Source organism: Lupinus angustifolius, chromosome LG06 (assembly GCF_001865875.1).
Source record: "Lupinus angustifolius cultivar Tanjil chromosome LG06, LupAngTanjil_v1.0, whole genome shotgun sequence".
Classification (NCBI taxonomy): domain Eukaryota; kingdom Viridiplantae; phylum Streptophyta; class Magnoliopsida; order Fabales; family Fabaceae; genus Lupinus; species Lupinus angustifolius.
In genome coordinates, this window is record NC_032014.1 from 10,248,635 (window position 1) to 10,272,560 (window position 23,926).

The 23,926-nt window shown below is 29.3% G+C and overlaps 1 protein-coding gene across 1 annotated transcript; it reads right to left on the minus strand.

Moving 5' to 3' along the window:
- Positions 1,149 to 5,771, minus strand: LOC109349754. The gene is made up of 2 exons (XM_019590697.1): positions 5,087 to 5,771; positions 1,149 to 1,798 (listed from the first exon to the last, which is right to left on the minus strand). Exons 1-2 carry the CDS (start codon positions 5,678 to 5,680, stop codon positions 1,157 to 1,159), a joined length of 1,236 nt encoding a protein of 411 aa, XP_019446242.1. The 5' UTR covers positions 5,681 to 5,771; the 3' UTR covers positions 1,149 to 1,156.

The following is a 23,926-nucleotide window of genomic DNA, read 5'->3' on the forward strand; positions in this document are numbered from 1 at the left end:
AGCAAATGTTAGGAGATGATAGACACGTTTTGTTTTATTTAACTTTAGGGTCAGATAAACACCTTTTAGGCACAGCAGAGAACAATTTCCCCGAAAAAGAGTAGAAGACATAAGCAATGGTGAGATAGTATTGTATTAATTTTGTTATATAAATGGAAGGTGGAGTGAAACTATCAAGAGGTTTCTATGTAACTTAGGACTTCCGAAATTCTAGATTTTCTTTTCCTGTGTTTAGTAATGATAATGTTGTGAAATTCGAACAGACGTTAACCCAGAAGAAGTCTTATATTAGGTTTAATCGGTTTAACTGTTTAAACTATTTAGTCTAATCGGGTGATTTTATACACAATTAATATTTTTTATCTATAGATATATAATTATATAAAAATGTAAATTTTATATAATTAATAATTATGTATAATTACATTAAAGTAACGTCTCTTTATATTTTTTGGACCGAAGTGAAACAAAAATTACATAAAAATGTTCCATTTTTTTAATTTTTATGTGAACCGCCCGGTTTACTTCCCGAGTTAATCTGGTTTAACCAGATTTAATACGATCGGACCGGAATTTCTACGGTTCAAAGCGGTCTAACCCTCACTCGATTAAGATGGTAAACCAAAATTATTTTCAAGTCCGATCAGCGGTCAAGTTAGTCGGACTATCCAGTACGTTCCGGTTTTCTAAACACACCGACTAATAGGACTAAATTGAATGTTATAGTACATGCTAGTTCCCTTCAAAAACTCCTTGGGAAAAGTTGACTAAGAATTAAACCAATTAATAGTATGGCTTAGATTCACATTATTAATATTGATATTAAAAAATAAAGCAATTATAATTATAAAGCAGTTACATGTACACTTCAGTTTACTTATCTACATTCCTTGTTTATTAGTCAGAAATTTTCAACAAAAAAAATCAAATCTGATTTATTGAAGTAGCAAACTTGTTCAAGCCAATTCCATCATCCATTAATGCACCAAACATATTGATATGATTGTGGTTAGACAAGAATTACGTTTAAATATTTCACTTGTAGTACTCCATCTAAACCCTGCTATGTAATTAATGTATAATACATAAATGAAATGATAATAAAAAAGAAAGTATGAGCAAACACAAATAAATATTGTACCAAAAAATACACAAATCAATTGAATTGCATTATCTGTGGAGCAAATCTCAGCAACCTATCTAAAGCATGAGGCATGAACTTTCTTGCAAACAAATGACAAATATTAGTGGTTTCTCCATTGTATTGACACATACTTCCATGCCTTAGCTTCTTCAAAAAACCAATAGTCACATTCATTCTCATATACCTTGATGGATGAGCTCCACCCTTTGACCAATCAACCCATGTCAAAGTTCTATTTGAATTCCTCTCCCAAAATTTGATACTAACCAATGTTGGCAAATAATGTTCATCACCATAACATCCATTTCTACAATACTTCTTGAACACTGGGTAGTATCTTTGATCAGAAACTATTTCAATGGCAAGGGCACGATCAATTTGGAACCATTGAGAACCTTTTCTCCATTGAGAAAGCTTAATATATGGTTTCATTCTTGGGTTGTATCTACCACGACCCACTTGGCCAGGAAAATCATAGGCTTCAATAAAAGTTTGGGTTGAGTTCATAAGATATTTGTAGATGGTTGAGAAATTGAACAAGGGAATGCATGCTTCTGAGAGTAGAACAAATCTTTGATTTGATGAATCAAGTAGTGCATTTGCTAGTAGACGTCTTTCTGCTCCTATCAGATTGAAGTCACCCCACCTTACCTCCTACATCATGTTAATGGAAAATTCATAGTTATAAACTTTCAATAGTAATATAGTTAGGACTTACAGGAATTAAATAATTTAAGCAAATCCCATTTAATTATGTAGTGTACAATTTTTTATTTAATATTCAATTTATTTATACATATTAATTTTTAATATATACTTTTAGTATTATTAAAAATATCTCTCATCTTATGGACAAAGAAGTAATTTCTTCGAAATGTGTGGTTGTCTCTTGTAGCTTGCAGTTTTTAATATATAATAGATATTGTTTATGTAATAATTTATTCTGAAAATAAAAGCTCTGATTGGGCTAATGGGTGCTTGTCCAAATCCAACAACCTATAAAAATCTGGCATTGCAGGCCCGTCTAAAGTTGGGTCACTTGGGAAGTTCGGATGCATGGTAGATCAATTAACTATCTTCTAATACTTAATAGGATTTGGAAAATTTAAATTGATTCATAAATGCTACTATGCTAGAGTAATATTGAGATTTGTACTTGTATGAAAATTAAAATAATAAAGCAAGAATACATTTTAATTTTTAAGTGTTGCTTGTCCAGATTAACTGTTGCACGTGAGAGACAAAGTATGAACTATGAAGAAAGGAATTGTGAAAAGTCTGATGTGGATGCATAGAAATAAAAGTTTGGAGATGAAGTATAGAATTTTCTGGAAGCTGCAAAATGAGTAGAATTAAAGAAAAGAATAGAACACTTCACTTTAATAGCTGAAGTCTGGAGGCAATCAAGAAAAGAATGTACCTAATCTATTCGTATATAGATTTTATACGATGTCATTGCATTATTCATCATTTATATTTAATTATCATTGACTTTTTTAAAAGAGTAATTCAAATAAATGGTAGAAATATGTGGATATGTCATATACATTTATTGAATATTGTTGATAAAATCTATTATTTTTTTAGGAGCAAATAAGAGTGTTAATGATATAAGGTCTCGTTAGATCACCAGAACGATCAAATGGTTAATAATTCAATTCTTGGAAATAAGAGGAACAACAAATTCACTAAGTATTTTTAGTTGTAAAAAAGTTAGAGGCTATTTCTTTTGCTGTTGTCCAAATGGCACTATCATCTGAAACTCAATCATGGTGAGGTAGTTTTACAAAGAATTGATGCCAGTAATAGTCACAATATATTTTGTTAAATATCTTATACAACTAATAAAATACTTCAAAACAGGTATGTTATTGAAGGGGGAAAATAGAATCATCCCCTCCTTAATTGAACTCTCGTTCTCATTTCACAATCAATTTTAATTTCAAAGTGTTGACCATGAATACGATACCCAAAATTAAGGTCGCTAAGGTGCCACGTTCTAGACAATTCACTATAATGTGTTTCGCTCTAATTGGATGAAACATTCCCATATACAAAAATGTATGTTCAGGTTCATGCAGACAGGCATTGCCTAAGTTTTCTTATTAAAGAATATTATAATAGGAATGAAAAAGATATAATAATTGAAGAACATGCTACGATTTTTTTTTAAATCTACCAAGTTGTTGTATATCAGTATCACCTAGATGATAAATAAAGAGAAGAATATGAAAATTCAAGTTGATAGGTATTAACGAATGTCAAAACTTATTATTGGGTCTTTAGATCATGAACAATCGAACATGAAAACATGTTTCTGAAAATAAACAAGTTTTAAAAAAATTGTACTCATGTAGTGGGGGTCCTGGAAGCACAGGCATAAACCTTGGCCATGGATATGACATATGTAGATACAACAACATTGTAAAAAATAATCAAGAATGTAAAGTCAAAATGTATGTAATACCTATTGTTATTTAATAATAGAGATTTTTATACAGCTAAAATTTAATTAACAAATTAAAAAAAATCAGGGATAATAAAAGCTTTTCCACACTAGTAATAATATATCCCTTACCCACAAAAAATTGTTATGATAATTTGTAAATCAATCATTAATAAAACAAAGTATCATTTTGTGATATATATCAATTTCATATAGGTATAAGGATTTCTATGATAATTTAGTAGAAGAATATATCATTTTAGCACTAAAATTCATTACTCATAAATATAAGAGTCAATTACACTGGCACTTCTTGAGTTTTAGTGATATTACATAAATCACTCCTCATTTTTCTACACCTACACAAACCTCCCATAGTTTTTATACTTTCATTACATTGATCACCCCCGCATGATAAATAAGTGTAATATTTTAAAAAAAATGTGATAAATGCAATTAACTTAAACAAAACATGGTATATTGTGAGGAAAATCCATATAATATACAAATAAATGTATCTTTATTAGTTTTGGTTATAAAATGCATCAACAATTCTAAAGAAATATTGTTTAAATTGATCTTATATTACATCATAACGAACCAAAAATAATAAAGATGTATCGACTCATATATTATTTGGACTTGTCTCTACATTATACCATGTTTTGTTTAACTTAATTGCATTTATCACATTTTTTGTTTAAAAAATTATACTTATTTTTCATGCAGAGATGGTCAATGTAATGAAAGTATAAAAATTAGGAAGGTCTGTATAGATGTAGAAAAGTGACGAGCAGTTTGTATAATTTCGCTAAAACTCAGGGGTGTCGGTATAATTTCCTCTAAATATAAAGTGAAACTGTGAGGATCAATGTCATGTGCCCTTAAACCTGGAGCAGCAAGCAAACAAACCTATGTAACAAGTTCTTAACAACTATTAACTTGATTTGTTGGGAAGATACAGAATTAGAATTATTTTCTTCTGGGTTTGCAAACCATTTTCAAAAAACAATACATGCTTTAAATAAAGGCATTCATTTGGTGAACCTCATGTTTGACTCGTAAATGATAATCAAAATCATTTTCAAACTTTCTATGCACGATTTCATAAAAGCCACCACCAATCTAAAAGGTGAACGGGTAGGAAAAATAATGGCACGTACTAATCCCATCAGAATCACTTGGTTTGGAGTCAAAGTCATTCATAATTTTTGACCTTTGTCTTTTTTGGGTACTATCAATCCTTACTATTCTTTGATAAGTAACTGCTATTTTTTGGGTATGGGGTTAATTCTAATAAGTGTTGTTTACCATAATCAAATTCTTGACCTTTTGTTTACTCTGAGATCTAATATAATCTTACGTTACTATATGTATGTTATGTAGATGAACTACTAGAGATTGATAAATTGAGTCAAATGAATACATAAATAAATAAATGCATGTCATTGCTAATTACAAGATATTTGATGGAGGACCTAGTAGTATATACTGACCTTACTTGGGATTCTGCGGCCATGAAACACAGAACTTTGAGGCACTGTTCCATTGAAATAAGGACTAGAATGGACATAGATAGAAAACAACCCTTCATTTCCTTTGAAGAATTTCTCCCAGAGAGGAGCCAAAAGCACAGGCCCTTTTGTCAAGAACATAAATGCAACCTTTGGTGTGTGATGTTTGGATGGGATTTCCTTAATCTTAGGAACCATAGAAGCTTTCCACAATAACTCTTCATCACTCATATTATGCATAGCCTTGTCTGGTTTCAAAAAACCTCTCAATCTATCTCTTGTTAAGGTAACAACTTTTGTGTCATTATTTGATGTTGTGATATTGGATGTTGAGATGGGAGAAGAGAGAGAGAAAGATGGAGTGAAAACTTGTTGGATTTGGAAGTTGAGAGAAAAGTTTTTGAGAAATAAAGTGAGAGTGATTCCAATGAGTAAACCAAAACCAAAGATTAGAACATGAGAGAACAAGTTAAATAGATGGTATTGTGGAGCAGTAAAGAACCTGAGATATGAGGGTGGTGATGATGAAGCTGGTGAAGGATCTTTCTGCTTATTATTCTTCATGTACATGGTCATGATGACCAACAAGAATATGTGTTTCAGAGAAAATTGGGAATTAGCAAGAGGAAAAGAACATTATGAATGTTGTTTGGTTGGTTAGCATCCATACAACACAAACTAAAGGAAAAAATAAAGTACTTTAAATAAGTAAACAACATTTGTTTACCAATATTTTTCTGTATTTGACTTAGCTGGTTAATTCAGTGAGTTATATTGCATGTGAAACTTAGTTTGGACAAAAACATATAAAATAAGTCTCTATATTTTGTATTATCAGTATAAAAATTTATACATAATAACTATATTATTCAACCTTACTTTTTTGAAGAGTTAATAATAATTAAAATAAATTGTAGCTGATGAATTGTAGTATATAAAACTCTTATATTGTTACTTATATATTTTTAACTTATAAAATTATCTTTATATTATATCTCATTTTATTTTATAAGCATATAAAGAACTGTTATAGAAATCAAAGGGTCACTTTGGTTGTACACATAACATATTTGTATATGATTTTGAGGCTATGGTATGTTCATTTTTTATTAATACTTATTTTATTTATTTAATATTATAATATTTATTAAGAGAATATATTAGTGGTATAACAAAACTCTTAATTAAAATAATATTTAAAAAGAATCTTCAAGCTATAATACATTCTATTCAACATTTCAACCTTGACCCAATAGCAAATACTTTGAATCCAATAACGTATTTGGGCTCTAATCATTGTTAACTCTCTCAAGCTATATGGGGAGATGTTGTTTGGTAAGCCTCCCACCAAATTTGAACTGTTATGGGCTGACTTCAATTTAAGGTGCCATAATGAGCCATGTGGGAAAATTGTTGAAAATGAATTTTGAATTGTTTGGTTTATTATAGATATAATATTATTAAATTTGAATGATAACAAATATTACCGAAGGGAAGATGGAAACTTTGCATTTAAATGAAGTTTTACTATTATGAAAAGCGTTAAAACTTAAACTTGCATTTTAAATGTTTTTTTCTTTTCTACAAATTAAACAATATTCTTAAAATTAAAAGTTTTTTCACATACACTTGAATTTTAAATGTTTTTTTTATTTTCTACAAATTAAACAATATTCTTAAAATTAAAAGTTTTTTCACATACAATTTTTCTCAAAATATAAAGATTTATATATAGTTAGTATATACCATATATCATTTAGTTGTATTTTTTTAAAGAATCAATAATAATTAAAATAAATGATATATAATAATCAGATAGTATATAAAATTATTTTAGTACATACATTTTTTTCACTTAAAGTTTACATCTTTTTTATAATCTTTACATTTGTTTAACAAAGCTAATTTATTTTTAGATGATGTTAGTAGTATTTCAGTATAGGTTCATGTTTCCACTGCCGGTACCTACATGCACCAAGTGTGCAACACAGAACTTACTAGCCCCAAATATTTTTTATCCATATAATTAATTTTAACATGCTATTATTTTTATTCTTTCGTGGCGTTGACAATTATTATTACACTATGTTTAGTTTTATTTAATAGTTTGAAGGTCGGTTATAATGATTATTATTTTATATTATTATATATTAATATAATAAGTGAGGTTCCACTTATTTAAAAAGTAACTTTTTTAAATTTATTCTCCGTCATAATCATTAATTCTATGAACATCTTATGATTTAGATATAGTCACTAATTCAAATCAATGAATTTCTCTAGAATTGAGGGGTAGGATGGGGAGTAAGTATAAAAAAGTTATTCTCGGAGTAAGTTGATCTCTCCCTAAATATAATTGAAATAAGAGTTTGACCTAGAGTGAGAAAAGTAAAAGATCATCACCTACTCATTAAAAAGATGACTCCAAGAAATTTAATAGATTCAAGTCCTCAATTAGTAATAATAATCAAGTCCAAAAAATGTATATTACATACTCACAATTTTTATGAGAAATCACTTATTTAAAATTTATTGTAAAAAATTTTGGTAATTAGATTCTTCTTTATATATAAATAGCTTGTTGGCAGTCAATGATGTGTTTGTCAACTCGTTTTTCTATTGTTTATAACATATAGTTTGTATGTTATAAATGACAAATATAGTATTTTGTAATTGAATTTATTCGATTGGTGTAATGTTCAATTTTTTAAATAAACTTTTAAAATAAGAAGATAATGAAGGTAGAATAAGAAGATAATGTTATATGATTTTTTTTGTAAAAAAAATAATATAAGCAAAATAGAGAATCACAAATTACACAATAATAACATGATTATTTTATATTTTCCATTTATTAAGTAGTATAAGCTCATTTTTATTCCATCCTTACAACTTTTTTCAAGTCAATTTTATATGATCTTTAAGATACTAATTTCTTAAATTAATGTGGCCCAATTTTGTTTCTCACATCACGTATAAAATATTAGGACCTAGATTACATACTTCTACCTTCATTTAATTTTGGGTTTAAAATCTATATACTGACAGTCAATACATCATCCACCATTGATTTGTATTATTTTTGTTTAAGAGTAAATAACAATTAACAAATCTATGATCTGTTGACAACATAAAAAACATTTATATTGTCAGTATATACATATTAAATCCTTTAATTTTATAATGTTTTCCAAATTTGTCCATTTTCGAATCGACTCGTTTTCCAAAATAGGATACATCACTTTTGTTAAGGCTTATTTCCTTGAGGTACGCTCAACCAGGAGGCATGACAAAATGGAGAGAGGCATGCAATGAGAAGATATTTTGAACAAAAAAACCATAATTCATCATTTGTTTGATTCCTTTGTGTCCGCATAAGTGATTTTCTAGTTGAACTTAGGGTTATTAGTATGTCCAGATTAACCATGATAGTAAGATAGTTCAATCAGTGATTATATTTAATTCAGTTCTCATATAAAAATTATAAAACTAATAAAATTTGGGTCTGACAATTGTCATAGATGATTATAATTAAAAGTTAGTTATTAATTATATGATTAATTAAAAAGTTATGTACATCTATATTTTAATCTTGATCGTTCAAACAAGACATGATGGTTCATATTAACTGTTATCATTTATAATAAATAGCACATTATTTTCACATGAATTATATATATATATACACGTGTGATCATCTATAAGATATTTTGATAGAAATTAAGTCAATTTCATAAAAAAAATATATAATTTTAAATGAAAATTGGTAAATATGTCTCATAGTGTTTAAAATACTTTAAATAAAAAACCAACTAGAATGACTAGTACAATTTAAATGAAAATTCATATGATATAACATATTTTGACAATTACAATTGAATAATAGAAAGGGGAGCACATCTGTTGTTCCACAAATTGTGTCACTATATGTGCCACTAGTATGTTATTGGTCGAAAAAATATATTTAAGTTAAAAAATTAATAGTTAATTATTTTTCTAACCAATCAGAGTTGATGCCACATGCAGTGACACAACTTATGGGACAACAGATGTGTACCATTTTTATAACCATGGGTTGAACATTTTAAATTTTGACCCTCAACTTTCATTACTCCCTCTTAAACTTTGTCTAGGGCCGACCTTAGACATGTGTTGCAAGTAGGGGTGTCAATATGGGCATTGCCTGCGGGCCAGTCTGCATTGCCCGCAAAAAAATGTGGGTAGGGCATGGTATTTTTGCCTGTCAGCCCATATTGCTCGGTCCGTTTACCCGCTTTATTAGCAGACAATTTAAACGGGCTTCGCGGGCTGTCCGCGGGCATTACATTATACACTTTAAAATTTTAGTTTTGGCCCAATAGGTAGTGGCCCAAACTCCTTTAATTATTGCATATTTGTTAGAGATAATTATTATCTAATATGGTTAAGAGACATGTTTTGAATTATTATTATAGAGACTTTTAATTATTATGTAATGTGGTTATGTAAAATCTATTGATTTACTGCCTACTGCATAGGAAATTTGAATTGACATTTGATAACTTAGCATTCACCATTGTTGTTTTTTAATGTAAACAGGAAATGCCCGCAGGCTGGCCGTTAGCCAGTTTTAAAACGGGCAGGGCATGACTTTTTGTCCGTTAACCAATTGCAGGCATGCCCGGCCCGCTTAAATTATGCGGGCATTTGCGGGCGCGGGCTAAACGGGGCCGGATGGACCGTTTTGACACCCCTAATTGCAAGTGCAACTACCTAGATTCCACGACAATAAGGGGTCCATTAAAAAAATGAAATATAAATATCTACTGATTCTGGATGGCCTAAATATATAGGTAAATGCAATTCACATAATTACCGTGAATCATTTATTTTGAGCCTTTCTTTACCATTAACTTTTCGACATTACGATTCATTAGAGGTTTCAAGCTGTTTTTGGCAAACACCCCCTTCACTTTTTTTTCTAAGCAAAAGAAATAAATTAAAAAGCACAAGCTACACACACTATGTCAGAATAGCACAACAACCTTGCTTAAAAATATCATTTAACAACACTTTTGTGACGTTTTCTATGTGAGCGTAGTAGTACATAAGGTTATATTCAACAACTTTTTTTGTAGTGCTGTAAAAAGTATTAACAGCGCACACTGAAGCAAACGATGTTAAATGTATACTTTCTAAATAAGACAATATATATCCCCGTCATTCTATCAAATACATGACAATCATATCCAACTCCACCACATTTACAATAGATTTATTAAATCACCAACGGCTTCAGTTACATTCAACCTTAACATATTCCAATATTATAAAATAACATATGAGTAATGAGATCTTACTAGAACAATATAGTTGTATAACTTCACAACAAATAAAGATCACACTATTAGTGAAGAGAGAAATAAATGAGCTAAAAATAAGATAACGATTTACCTTATGCCTGAAGAGAAAAACCAAAAATCGATAATTTCACAATAGCTGCATAACTTCACAACAAATAAAGATCACACTATTAGTGAAGAGAAAAATAAATGAATTAAAATAAAATAACGATTTACCTTATGCTTGAAATAGAGAACAACAAAAAATCGATAACTTGCTTGAAGAGAGAAAAAATGTAACTTATGAAGAAGAAGAAGAAAGGTAAGAGAAATATTAAACTGAGTGATATGTATTATTTGTGAAGTTTTGTGTTTGAATTTGAAAGATTCTCGCTCACTAAAACAAACGTTTATGAAGCTTATTGAAGAAGTGTTGTTAAATATATGAAGCTTTAACAACGTTTGCTTCAATGAGCGTGGTTAAAGATAACAACTTTTAACAACGCTGGTTGAAGAAGTGTTGTTAAATATATGAAGTATGACTTTTAATAACGTTTTCTTCAATAAGCATTGTTAAAGATAACAATTTTAACATTGTTTTCTTCTTCACTAAACACGGTTAAAGATAACATATTTAACTGCGCTTATTGAAGAAGTATTGTTAAATATATGAAGTATGGTTTTTAACATTTCTTCAATAAGCGTTGTTATAGATAACACTTTTAACAACGTTTACTTAAATAAGTGTTGTTAATTCTCTCCCATCTTATATTTAACAGCGTTCACATAAACGTTGTTGAAGGAGCATTGATAAATACCAATTTTGGCATAGTAATAACCAATACAAATAATGGAATAAAGCCACAAGAAAGAGAATCAATAAAGATTAACACAAAATATCCAAAGTCGTAGTAGTATGAGGAACCATTGTGGCATTAAACCATCCTCATAATTTGACTTGGGTAAAGTCCATTATATTAAAATGGGATTAATATTTATCTTGGATGATGAGTATCACAAATTTTCATTTGCACCACTTTGCTCTTTGCTAGTATCTTGTGAAATGAAATACGCGTCTGGCTCCCAATGTTAATGGATCTCAGATAATTATCAGTTTTAGTAAGTTTGTGCTTTTTCAAACGACCACCTTATATTATTACGGTTTATTAGTCTTGTTCTTTCCTAGAACACAAAGGTACGGAACAATAGTTGAGGATTGTTGAGGATGGAGAAGAGAGAGGACGTCGAGGTGGCAAGTTGAAGTAGAAGAGCTGGACCCGCCGGTGGATGTACCTGAAAAGGTTCTCCGACGATCAAGTCAATAAATGAACTTGGTAATAAGTGTATGAGAATATGAGGATATGAGGGAAGATAGTAATAGTGAGTAATGCTAGAGAATAGAGAGATTGAGATACTTCCTGTTGATAGAGACTCCTATTTATGGAGGGCAGAGCTGACTTTGGGCTTTTGGCAGGTAGTGCAGCACGTAGCCGACCAAGGGTATTGTCGGGGGTTGCTTTTTCCGTGTCAGCAGTCTGCCAGGACCGTACTCTGTGTTACTCTTGTCTTTTAGCCTGTGGCTGGTTTGGTAGCCGTTCTGCAATCTGTCTGTCGTGCTGGCAGGTGGGTTGGTGAGGTACAGATGGCATGCTAGGGGATGTCTCCAAGGTCAACTCTGATGGGCCAAGCACGCGAGACCTACCTCAGTGACCAAGCATGCGAGTCTTTGGCTCGCCGGTAGGAACAGTTGCCCCGAGTCTGCCAGGATGCTGGGCGAGCATGTTGGAAGACTCTACACGAGCCTCACACGACTTGGATTTCTTGTGGTGGAATAGTTCTGCAATCTGTCTGTCGTGCTGGCAGGTGGGTTGGTGAGGTACAGATGGCATGCCAGGGGATGTCTCCAAGATCAACTCTGGTGGGCCAAGCACGCGAGACCTACCTCGGCGACCAAGCATGCGGGCATATGGAGGACAAAATATTACATTTTAAAACACATAGAGCAAATTGACTTTAAAATAACCCAGGTAAGGTAAACTGTAATTTAGACGAACTCAATTATGTAGATTACTTCTTAAAATTAATCTGAGACATATTTAACTACTCTATCATATGTTACGGGTTTCTCGAGGAAAAGAGCCATTTCTTTGTGGAATAAATATGAGTTGTCTCCAACAGTGTCTCATTTCGTGTTTCATTTCATATCTCGGATTAATCACATATTCTTACATAAATAAAAGAAAAATTAAAAAAAGTAACATTTTAATTAGACAAGACATCATTTAAAACATATTATCTATGTAAAAACCATGATTCCAAGGTCTACGTGAAGTAAAATCTTCAAGCTGATAATAATATCTAATGGGCTTCTAATCATTTTTCCATCCAACTTTCAATGCACACCACCGAATAGAGTAGCTTTGTTTTCTTGTTTTTTCCCCCCCTTTATTATGTAAAGTGAAATAGTGAAATAACATATTCAAGACTCTGATTTGACCACAATTACTTGATAGATATGATTGCTTGTTTTTTCTCACTTTGTAACCTTTTTCACCATCAAAGATGTGTCGATGCCAAAATAAAATCCATGATTGCATATTAAAGCACCTTTCGAAGGGTGGTTCTGACAGACATTTTAGTCCTATCTAAGTCAATTTCACTTAATTTACTTACGGAAGCATAAAGGTTACTTCACCTCTTTCAAATAAGTGCGTAAATCATTTGGGTGAGAGTTGTTTTAGCATGTATTTGATAGCAAGAGTTTTACCGTACATAATGGTTCATACATGGGTTTAAGAAAGAAGAAAAAAATTAGAGTTCTACTTCTTTTTAACGAAGATTCTTTAGGTGCAAGATACAAAACTATTTTTTTATTGCATGCTTAAATAATTAGTTATAAAGTTATTATTAGGTGCTTTAATTAGTACAATACTGATAAATAAATACGAAAAAACCAAATTGCCTAATGCCTGACAAACAAACTTTGCAAATTGCTTAATGGATAATAAACAAACTGATTTATCACTATCAACTTCAAGAAAATTCACAGGGAAACCAAAACTCTTATAACCACGAAACCCACCACTACCTATCTCCATAACAGTTATACAATGATAATAATATCCATACACTACGAGTACAAAGATTTATACACAATATATTATTTATTATTCATTTGTATTAAGGAGTTAATAATAATTAAAAATAAATTGTAGATGATATAATAATATTGTATCAAACTCATACACTTTCATATGTTTATATTTTTTTCCTCTTATATAATATGTTTTAAAATTCTTAATAAGTGCTATTCCACTTCTAAACAACATAACTTCTAATAAGTTTTGGATATCTCCATTATCATATATAGTTTATGAAAAGAACAATTCTAATTGATCTTCCCTACATATCCATTCAAATTTAACTCCCCATCATTTAAAATATCTATGCGCAAAGATTTATACACAATTAATTCATCATCCCCATTCATTTGTATTATTTTATCTAAGAGTCAATAATGATCATAAATAAATTATAGATGATACAATTGTAAAAAACTCCTACACTATGCATACATATTTTTCTCTTAAAACTTTTCTTTCTTGCTATATTTAGTGAAGCTTCTTCTCTCTAATTTTCCACAAAGGTTTGTCACTCATTTTGAATACATGAAATGCAATGTTGGATTTTTGAGTGGAATGACCATTTAAACTTAGTTATTGCTACATGTAATAAGTGGGGGTCTAATTAACTCCAAAGTTATATTTGATATCAACAAAGAAAAGAAGATAGTGAGATAGTGGGGGAAAGTAAGGAATTAAAATGACCTAAACAATATATGTATCATAGTAAAGTTACACTTGGGTTTTATTATTGAAGGAATGGATAAGGAATCTCCAACTAAAGTTGGATTAAAACGAGAAAAGGGTGGAGATGTAACCTTAGTGGATTCATTAGAAAAAGGACGTGTCGATATTTTAATGGAAAATGTGTGCCATAGCTGTGTCTGACACACGCGCAATAGAGGAAAATGATAAAGATGATGGTTACATACCCTTCCTTGATTTATTTTTTATTTGATACATATTCTTAAGCTTTTTGGGCCTTGGCACATTCAACGTCCATAACCCTGTATAATTCATTAGAAGTAAAATAAATGTAATCTTTTGGTGGAATTGAATCCAATTTCTAATTCTCTATCTATAAGTCATCCAGAAATTGGATACTATAACTATATCAACTAATTCGAATCAGAGCTATTTAATAAAAAGGAGTTTTGCTATTTTTAAGCTATCAATTATTAAATAAGGTATGTTATTTTAAACTATGTCCAAATTTTGTCTTATACTAATAATAATAAAGTAAAAAATATAAATATTTAATTTTTTAATTGATATAACATGTTTTATTGTGTGAAATAATATTTCAGACAACATTTGAAACAATAAATTTTTGTTTTCTTATACTTTTAGTTTGAATTGGAGGATATGTAGTACAAGTATGGAATACATTAATTTTATTTTACCTTTCCAACTTTATCCTATCTCTTGATTTCTTCATAAAATAAAAGAAAAAAGAAAATCAACATGTTGATATTAATTTATTGAAATGTAATTAAATCATCTGCCCCTTTATAATTGTCGTTTTTTTATTAATGCTCTTATGTTTATGGAAATCAATAATCATGTGTCACTTTTTAAGAGTTAGATTAATGAGGTTCAACCCTTGGGAAGTTGAGAGGGCAATCTCTTATGCTGCTTTTGATTGGATAGAATAAACTCATGAAAGTAAGAATAAAAACAATAAATGACAATAGTTTTACTCCCTTAATTTTTGTGTGTTTGATGACTTTTTATTGTGATAGCTGAAAATTAAATTATTTTGAGGTATAGAGAATATTAAAGTGACTTTTATCTCTACTAACAAAGTTTTTTATATACACACGGTAATGATCTAATCTTAATATCATACTTAGACATATCTTCCTAACACAACTAAAGTTAATGGATCTAATACAACTTTATTATAAATATCAATGTTCACCAAACTAAAATCCTTGTGAAAGGTCTAAAACATGGTTTATAATTAAGAAATGAAAGTTATATCGCCATTCGGAGTTTTATAAATTTCATTAAATAAAAAAAATATAAAATCGAAGTGCATGCATTGGTGTGTTAACAAATAGTAGTTTAACGTTGGTAATGTTCATGTATACACAGACGCTAACAGGTTTTCATCACTTTTTCTTGTGTGAATTTGAATAGAAATATAATATTTATGCATTATTAGTGTAAAGATTTATACACAATTAATATATTATCTATTGTTTATTTATATTACATTTTTTGAATAGTCAATAATGATTAAAAATAAATGGTAAATGATGCAGTAATAATGTATCATTTTTCACTCTATTTGAATAATAAGTATATCTTCTATCACAATCATATTCTAAAATAATATGGAAAGCCAAACCACTCACTTGTGGAATTAATCACTTGTGGAATTAAGTCTTGTTGTTGTATTATGAATAATAATTTTATTATTTAATGCACTTATATTCTCTACCACTGGACTGAACTACACATGCAATATTAACTATACTAAATTATAGTTTACGAACTCCAAGTATAGATTTTTTTCTTCCAATATTGAATATAGTTTTTTTGAAAATGTCACCTTTAAAAAACTAACCTTCTCTATTGGAAAATAGTGGTGTTTAATATTTTAAGAAGTGGCAGACTGATTTTTAAGAATGATTTAGTTTATATTTCTTAAATAGTGTCACTAAAGCATCTCAATTAATGAATATTAGTTTCATTATTCTTTAGGTTTCATATATGATCTTAAAATTTATTACATTTTTTTAGGGCCGGAAATAAGTCGAACCAGAGTTCCACTCAGTTCCGCTTGATAAGGATTTATTTAGCTCAAAACTCGACTCGAGTTCGATATGATTTATTTTTAGCTCGAGTTCGACTCAATTAAAGTTCGTGAATTGTTCGGTTCAGTTCAAATTGGTTCATTTAAGCAACTCCAATAAATAATTCATTTTTAAAATACTACAAAATGTTATTTATATATAAGTATAACTTTGTTTATATATAATAACAATAAACATAAAAAAATAATGCATAAATCATGATATAATAGCAATAGACATAAAAAAAATTAGTTTATATTTTATATGTATATATAAATTTTGAGCCAACTCATGAACATAACGAGTCGAACTATATCCAGCTCAAGTTCGGCTCGTTTATTTAACGAGTTTAAATTACAACTCAAGTTAGACTCATTTGGTTCATGAACTAAGTTTACCGTGCTAAATAACGAGTCAAGTTTTGAACGAATATCGAGTTGATTCGATTCATTATCAGTCTGCGTCTTTCCATAAAATAAAATTAACATATATTTTTCTTAAATGATAAATATTATTATATTTTTATTTTGTTTCCACAATCTATATATCCTACAACACACACTATACAATTTTTCTTTTATATTTTTTTTCCTTTGAGATATACATTTTCTAATAAAAGTAACTGTGAAAATATTGTTGTGAAGGTGGTATTCTTAATAAATAATAATTTTACGACAACAAACTGAGGGAAAATATTATCATTTGAATAAGAATAAGTTAAAATGTACCATTAGTTAGAAATGCTCTTACCACACTTGTTAATCAAACTCGTTATTTTTCTACCATTTTTCAACCTTACACGTAGTCTATCAAGAACAAAAGTGTCAATATCCATGGGAAAGGAAGGATTAGTCAAACACAGTTTAGTTCCTATTTAGATATGTATTTCCTATAATTAGAAGAACATTCACATAAAGGAGGAGCTTAACTTTTTCCACCCTGAGTCCCCACTCCAAGGTGATATTGATCATGAGTATGTTGGATGTCAATTAATGGAGTCTCGCGGGAAAATGACTAAAGCAATTAGTGACCGGACATTATTACCTTTTGGGTTAACCATTCTCCTAACTAATTGGGTCGGCTGTTTTCAATTTTTTGTGCTGATCATTCTGATGACAACCTCTAGGGGACTGCCTTTTAATTAAGGATCGTTTTAGCTTGAACTTAGGTTTGAGAATGTGTGAATTCGGTTTGGTATTAAATTTGGGATTTTGGGTAGGTCTTAGGTTAGGTTAGAGGTTTAAGTAGGCTAGGGTTTGTGTATGGATTATGGGATTTATGGTTTCGGTTTAGGAAAGGTGTTCAGGGTTGATTTGTTGTAGAGTTTGTGGATGTTTGGCTTAGGTATGTGTATGAGGTTGATGATTTCGGTTAGGTATGAGTTCAATGATGGTGATCTCGGTTTTTAAGTGTTGGGAAGTATTTTGGGCAGATTTGTTGCTGCATTTGAGTTTGGCCGAAATTATGTGGAGATTTGAGAAGATAATGTGTAGATTAGGTTGTTGTGGCTGATTTGAAAAGATTATATTTGTTGGCAGCAACAAATCTATCTTTTCTCAAATTCAAATTCAAATCTAGCTTCTTTCAAATTCCAATTCAAATCTATCTTCTTTCAAATTCAAATTCAAATTTCTAAAACAAACCTCTCTTTTTTTAAATTCGTTTTCCCTCCATGCTTTATCTCCTTACGTGCCTCCTTCCTTGAAATGATCATGCCTTGACTTCCATTTGCCCTAGCCACATGAAAGGCTTACCCTTGAACCTAAGTAAACTACTTGGTCATGAATATGGACCAATGTTACAAATAATTCCCAACCCATATTACATGAATTAAATACTAAAAATACTTGAATGAAAATAAACCTAAGACTATATGAGAATGCAATCTCATTTATTTGAATCAATGAAAATAAAATAAACTAAATAGAAAGTGACCTAAGGACATAAATGTCCTCCTCACATACCCTCTCCTAGGTCAATTGTATCCTTTGAGACTTTAAGGACCCTTGGCTTTGGCCCTAGTTGTAGGACCATCATGACTTCTCTTGCCCTTGGGATCAAAGGCTACCCTAGGAGGGTTTACATCAATATGTTACTAGCATAACACATAATATAAAGCATAATGTGTAGATTCTTAATAACCTAATTCATTAATTTTGGATTCTTCTCAACTTTTTACACCTGAGTTCTCACTCCAAGGTGATATTGATCTCTTGAATGTAAGATTGATCAATTTGTAGAATTTAATATTTAGGTATGATTTATTTTTTTATTGGACAATTAAGTTCGGTCAATTGAATGTAAGCTTAGTCAACACTGGTTAAAGAATTCAAATACTTAAAAGACTCCAACTAGAAAGTTAAATGTGATTTTACACTGTCTTAAATTTTGATAAGTGTCAATGAAAAAACATGTTTCTTGATGAATCAAAAAGTATATGAAAAAAACTTAAAAAAGCTTAAAGAAAGAAGAATAGAAAACAAAGAGTGTCAAAACTGAATAACACTTCTCATTATAAAATTAATTTATTATTACAGAATTGAAATGAATTGAATTTCAATGAATAAAGAAATTACCATTTATATACAATATTGCCTAACTAACAACTAATATGTTAGTCGATTAACTACATTATTAATTGATGAACGAATACAATATTACAACTAATAAATTGAAAATAACTAACAGTACTTAATCGATTAACTACATTGTTAATTGATTAACTCTACACAGTGAATCAATTAACTCTACACAGCAGTGTTGTTAAAACCGTACCGGTTATCAAACCGGTCAGGATACTGGTATAGTGGTACAGTGGTTCTACAAGTGGTTCAGTAATTAAACCGCATGCCGGTTAAACCAGACATACCTACTTTTATATATATATATATAAATATATATATATATATATAAACCTATAACCAAAAAAATCCAAATAGGTAGATACTCAAATTTATAATCCATATTTATAATCTACTCAAAATTCACATAAATAAACAACTTTAAGTCTTTAACAAATTCAAAGTCTAAATTAAAAAACATATATCAATCCAAAAGTATCACTTAACAACTGCAAAATATAAATAAATGACATAAGTTCACAACTCACTATACAAAACAAATAAATTTAGAGTTTTAACATTTAACACGAAGGAGTCAAAGTTGTCTCATATGAATATTATACTTTTCTACCAAATTCTATCTTAAGACAGTACTCCAAGATTACACAAATGTCACTGAGATTACATACGAATGTTAGAGAACCAAAAGGTGTAATCTAAGTATGTCTTGGAAGTATGTGCCTTGAAGATGGTTGAAGTGGAAAGATGGGTCACCTTGTAATGGATTTTTAAGTTGTTAAGTTTTTTTTTTAAAAAAAAATATGTGTATAAACCGACCGGTTTAGTAAAATACCGGCCGGTTCACCAATTTTGACCGAGTTTTGACCATTTTTGACCGGTTTTTGACCGGTTTTGATACTTGGCCGGTTCAACACTTGTACTGTACCGGTTAGGGGCCTGGTTCACCGGTTTTCCGGTTGAACCGGCCGGTACGATTTTTATAACTATGCTACACAGTTAATCAATTAACTCTTACACAATTAATCAATTAACTCCCTTACATAGTCATAACAACTTTAACACATTGAGAATTAGGAATGACAAAAAACTCCGACCCGTGGGTACCCGCAATGAGTACTCGCAATAATAGCTTATGGGCGGAAGCGAGTTTTGTGATATCCGTCCCGCGAATACTTGCAAATTTATATATTTAGTTTTTAATTAAATTTATATATATATTTATTGTTATTTTAAGATTATATATCATATAATTTATTATTATTTCATTATAAATTACACAATTTTGACCATAACCATAAATTTATTATATAAATATCATATTATTCATGTAACAATCATCTTTATATATTGATTATTACAAATTATATAAATATATAATTAAAATTAAAAATTCATTGGGTATCCACAAATACCCCTATCCGTATAAATATCATATTATTCACCTGCATTGTTGATAAAAACCTCACTATATAAAAACCTCCTATACCGAGTCTCTTTTAAAAAAAATACTAAAATGAGTCTAGTGGAACAAGCTTGAGGAAACTTCTAGGAAATATCACATATTATTTTTATAAATATATTTTCAGAAGTCACTCTCATAAGTCAATATTATTTTATTCTAGAGCATATGTATAGTTATCCCAACAAGCAAATTGTTATCTACAATTCTCAAATGTAAAACTTTAATTTGCTTAACAAAAATCAAATATATATTACTTGAAATAACCATTGTTTTCTCAAGAATTCTTTTTCACCAAACAAGTTTATTATTAACTGTTCCAAATCCCTTATAAATCTTTTAAAAGTGATATTAACTCACTAAAATAACTTTAGAACAACTTTTTGCAATATGGATATAGAAAATATTATAGATATATATATTTTTTTAACGAATTTTTATTTGATTGAATTTTATATAAAATCATGGAATCATATGAGTTATATCAACAACTTATGAGTTCAGGTGGTAGTGCATATATACTTATCTTAAGTAAACGATATGAAATCGAATTTAGTATGTATAACTTTTTATTGGGAAGCAAATATTCCACCGTCTCTTGCAAATGATACAAAATGCTAGATCTAAAAATCACGATTTCATTTTCTATTTGGGATGTCACATCTAAATTTACTCCATGATAAAATAATTAAAACGTGATGTGTTAAACGGGATATGTTACTAGCATATTCTTCTCCTTACATAATATATTTAAGTTTGAAATTGATATCTATATAGAGACGTGAATTAGTATTATTAAACGTGAACCAGTCAATAATTCAGGGTATTGGATTAATGAATCATTGGTTCGACCAGTGAGTCATTGACTGGATCAGTTAACTCGGTTTGCATTAAATTTTTTAAAAAATTCATAATATTATATAACAATATTTAATAATCGTATACTCAAAATTTAAAAACATTATCATGCCTAATCAAACAACAAAAAAGAAGATTTTACTAATATAAAATGACACAAGTAAGTTGATATCATCATCAAATAACATATGAACTATATTTTAACTACAACAAAAACGTACAATAAGTTTAAAATTTAATTAAACAACAAAGATTTTGTTATAATGTAAACTAACAAATGACAAACATAACTACAAATAAGTTAAAAGTACTTGTTTTCACTGAAAAACGACAACGATTTGGTAGTTTTTTTTAAAAAGATATTTTTTAGTTGACTCGGCCGGTCTGACCACCTGAGTCACTAATTTTATGCTTAAACTAAGTGAGTCATCCTGATTTGATGCAAACCCGGTTAGATGAGATGCTCAAACCAGTTACATGTCCGATTCACGATTGAACTGGTCGGACCGACCAGTTCGAGCCGAATTTTAATTCACGATTGAACTGGTCGGACCAACCGGTTCGAGTCGAATTTTATAACACTGACGTGAATAAATATATAATATGACTACTAATTTAAATGTTGAAATCATGTAACTTCCAAAACAAAAAATAAATAAAAGTAACTCTAAGAGGAATGTGTTATCAAAGGAAGACATGGATAAGTTTAGAGTAGCATGCCTATTTCAATTGCCAACTAACCCAAACCACACTCTTCTCTCGTGCCCCCTTGTGCCTTTCTCATCATATTATTAATTATAAAGTAAAGTATTTATGCACACAGTTTTTCACATTTCATTTTCCACCTTTCATCTCAAATCTAAATCTAGCTACACACCTTGATTGTGACTTCCCACCTATAAAGAAATAGGGGACATTAATATATGTTTATGGCAACTATTTCTTTTCATTTTTTTCTTAGTTATTTTGGTAGTTAATATTGCCTAAAGTAATATTTTCCACTTTAAAAAAAGTAGAGCCAAATGCTGGGTGTGGTGATTAGGTTTTATTTAAAAGTCTTAGTATTATACCAAATCAACTAAAGTTGCACATAGTTTAATTGAACAAAAACACAAAATATACATATACACATATATATATATATATATATATATATATATATATATATATATATATATATATATATATATATATATATATATATATATATATATATATATATATATATATATATATATATATATATATATATATATATATATATATATATATATATATATTATATTTCAATTATAAAATGTAATGACACATGTGGTCAAATTAAATTCCACAATGAATGTCAAGAAGATCATCTCAAAATTCAAATCAAACGGGATTAATAAAAAAAATTATAAAATAATTCCATTAACTTGATTTCTAAACTACTCTAACTTACATTTCATCAATTTCAATTATTTCAATAGATCTCTAAGATGACTAAAATATCAATAGTTTAATTCTTATAAGCAACACTTATTGAAAATAAGTTACAAATTTCAAAATGTATTAATTCATTATCTAAGAGAATAAGAAATGTTCTAGTGGTACAAAAAATGATAGAATTATCATGAAAATGGGTTCAGCTAATTTAATGTATGTAGATCAATTTTGACCATTAGTTCATGAGTTTTTTTAGAGGATACTTGAAAGAGATTAATTCATTTTTATATAAGCAAATTACAAAGATGTGTGAATTGATGACCTGGCTTTAGTGGATGATTATCTAATTTTTTTTTACACTAACATTAAATATATATTAAACTTTATATTTTTAATGTTATGAATTTATGTGTAGGTTGCACCCTTAACTTAAATGAGATAAAAAAATGTATATACTTCACTATATCATTAACCATTTATATTTAATAATCATTAACTTTTACAAAAAAAAATTAAATAAATGGTAAGTAATGGCGATCTATATCTATTTGAATATAAATTCATATCAATTTCCTTTTTTCTTTCTTTTTCTGTTCTCCTATCTCCCTTGTCAACATCTTACGTAAGCCTTTCATGAAAAAGTGATTAATTTTAAATTTTTATATTTAAATGATGGATTGTATGGCCAAGTTACGTAATGGTACTCTCTCTGGTATATTCGTTGTCTTCTGTCTTCCAACTTCATGTTTTCGACAATGACGCAAACAGATTTTGACATATCTTAACCCTTCTATTTTGTAATTAACACCATTCATCTCATCAAAATCCATTTTTTATACGACCAAATTCCAATCTTTCAAACCTATCGATAAACAAATTAACAAAGACCATACAAATCATTTTCTTGTATATTTTTTCTCTAAAAGGTTACGTGATCAGCATTAGCTTGACCCCTACTAATGTATGGTCACTAATTTATACAATTGTCACGGATATATTTTTTATTTCTTACAAAATGACTCTAAAAAGGAAGGACAATATATAGAAGAATATAATGTGTAGACGACATATTTCAAATGGACTAATTCATTATCCATACAAATGAACGACAATAGATCGACGAATGAGTAAGGAATAATCTCTCACTTCCATCCTTACATCAAATTTTACTCATCATCTTGTCTTATTTTCGAGCAGGGAGAAATTCATCTCCATCTCGCCAGGGCCCACATGTTTTAAAAAAGAAAAATAAATATAGTT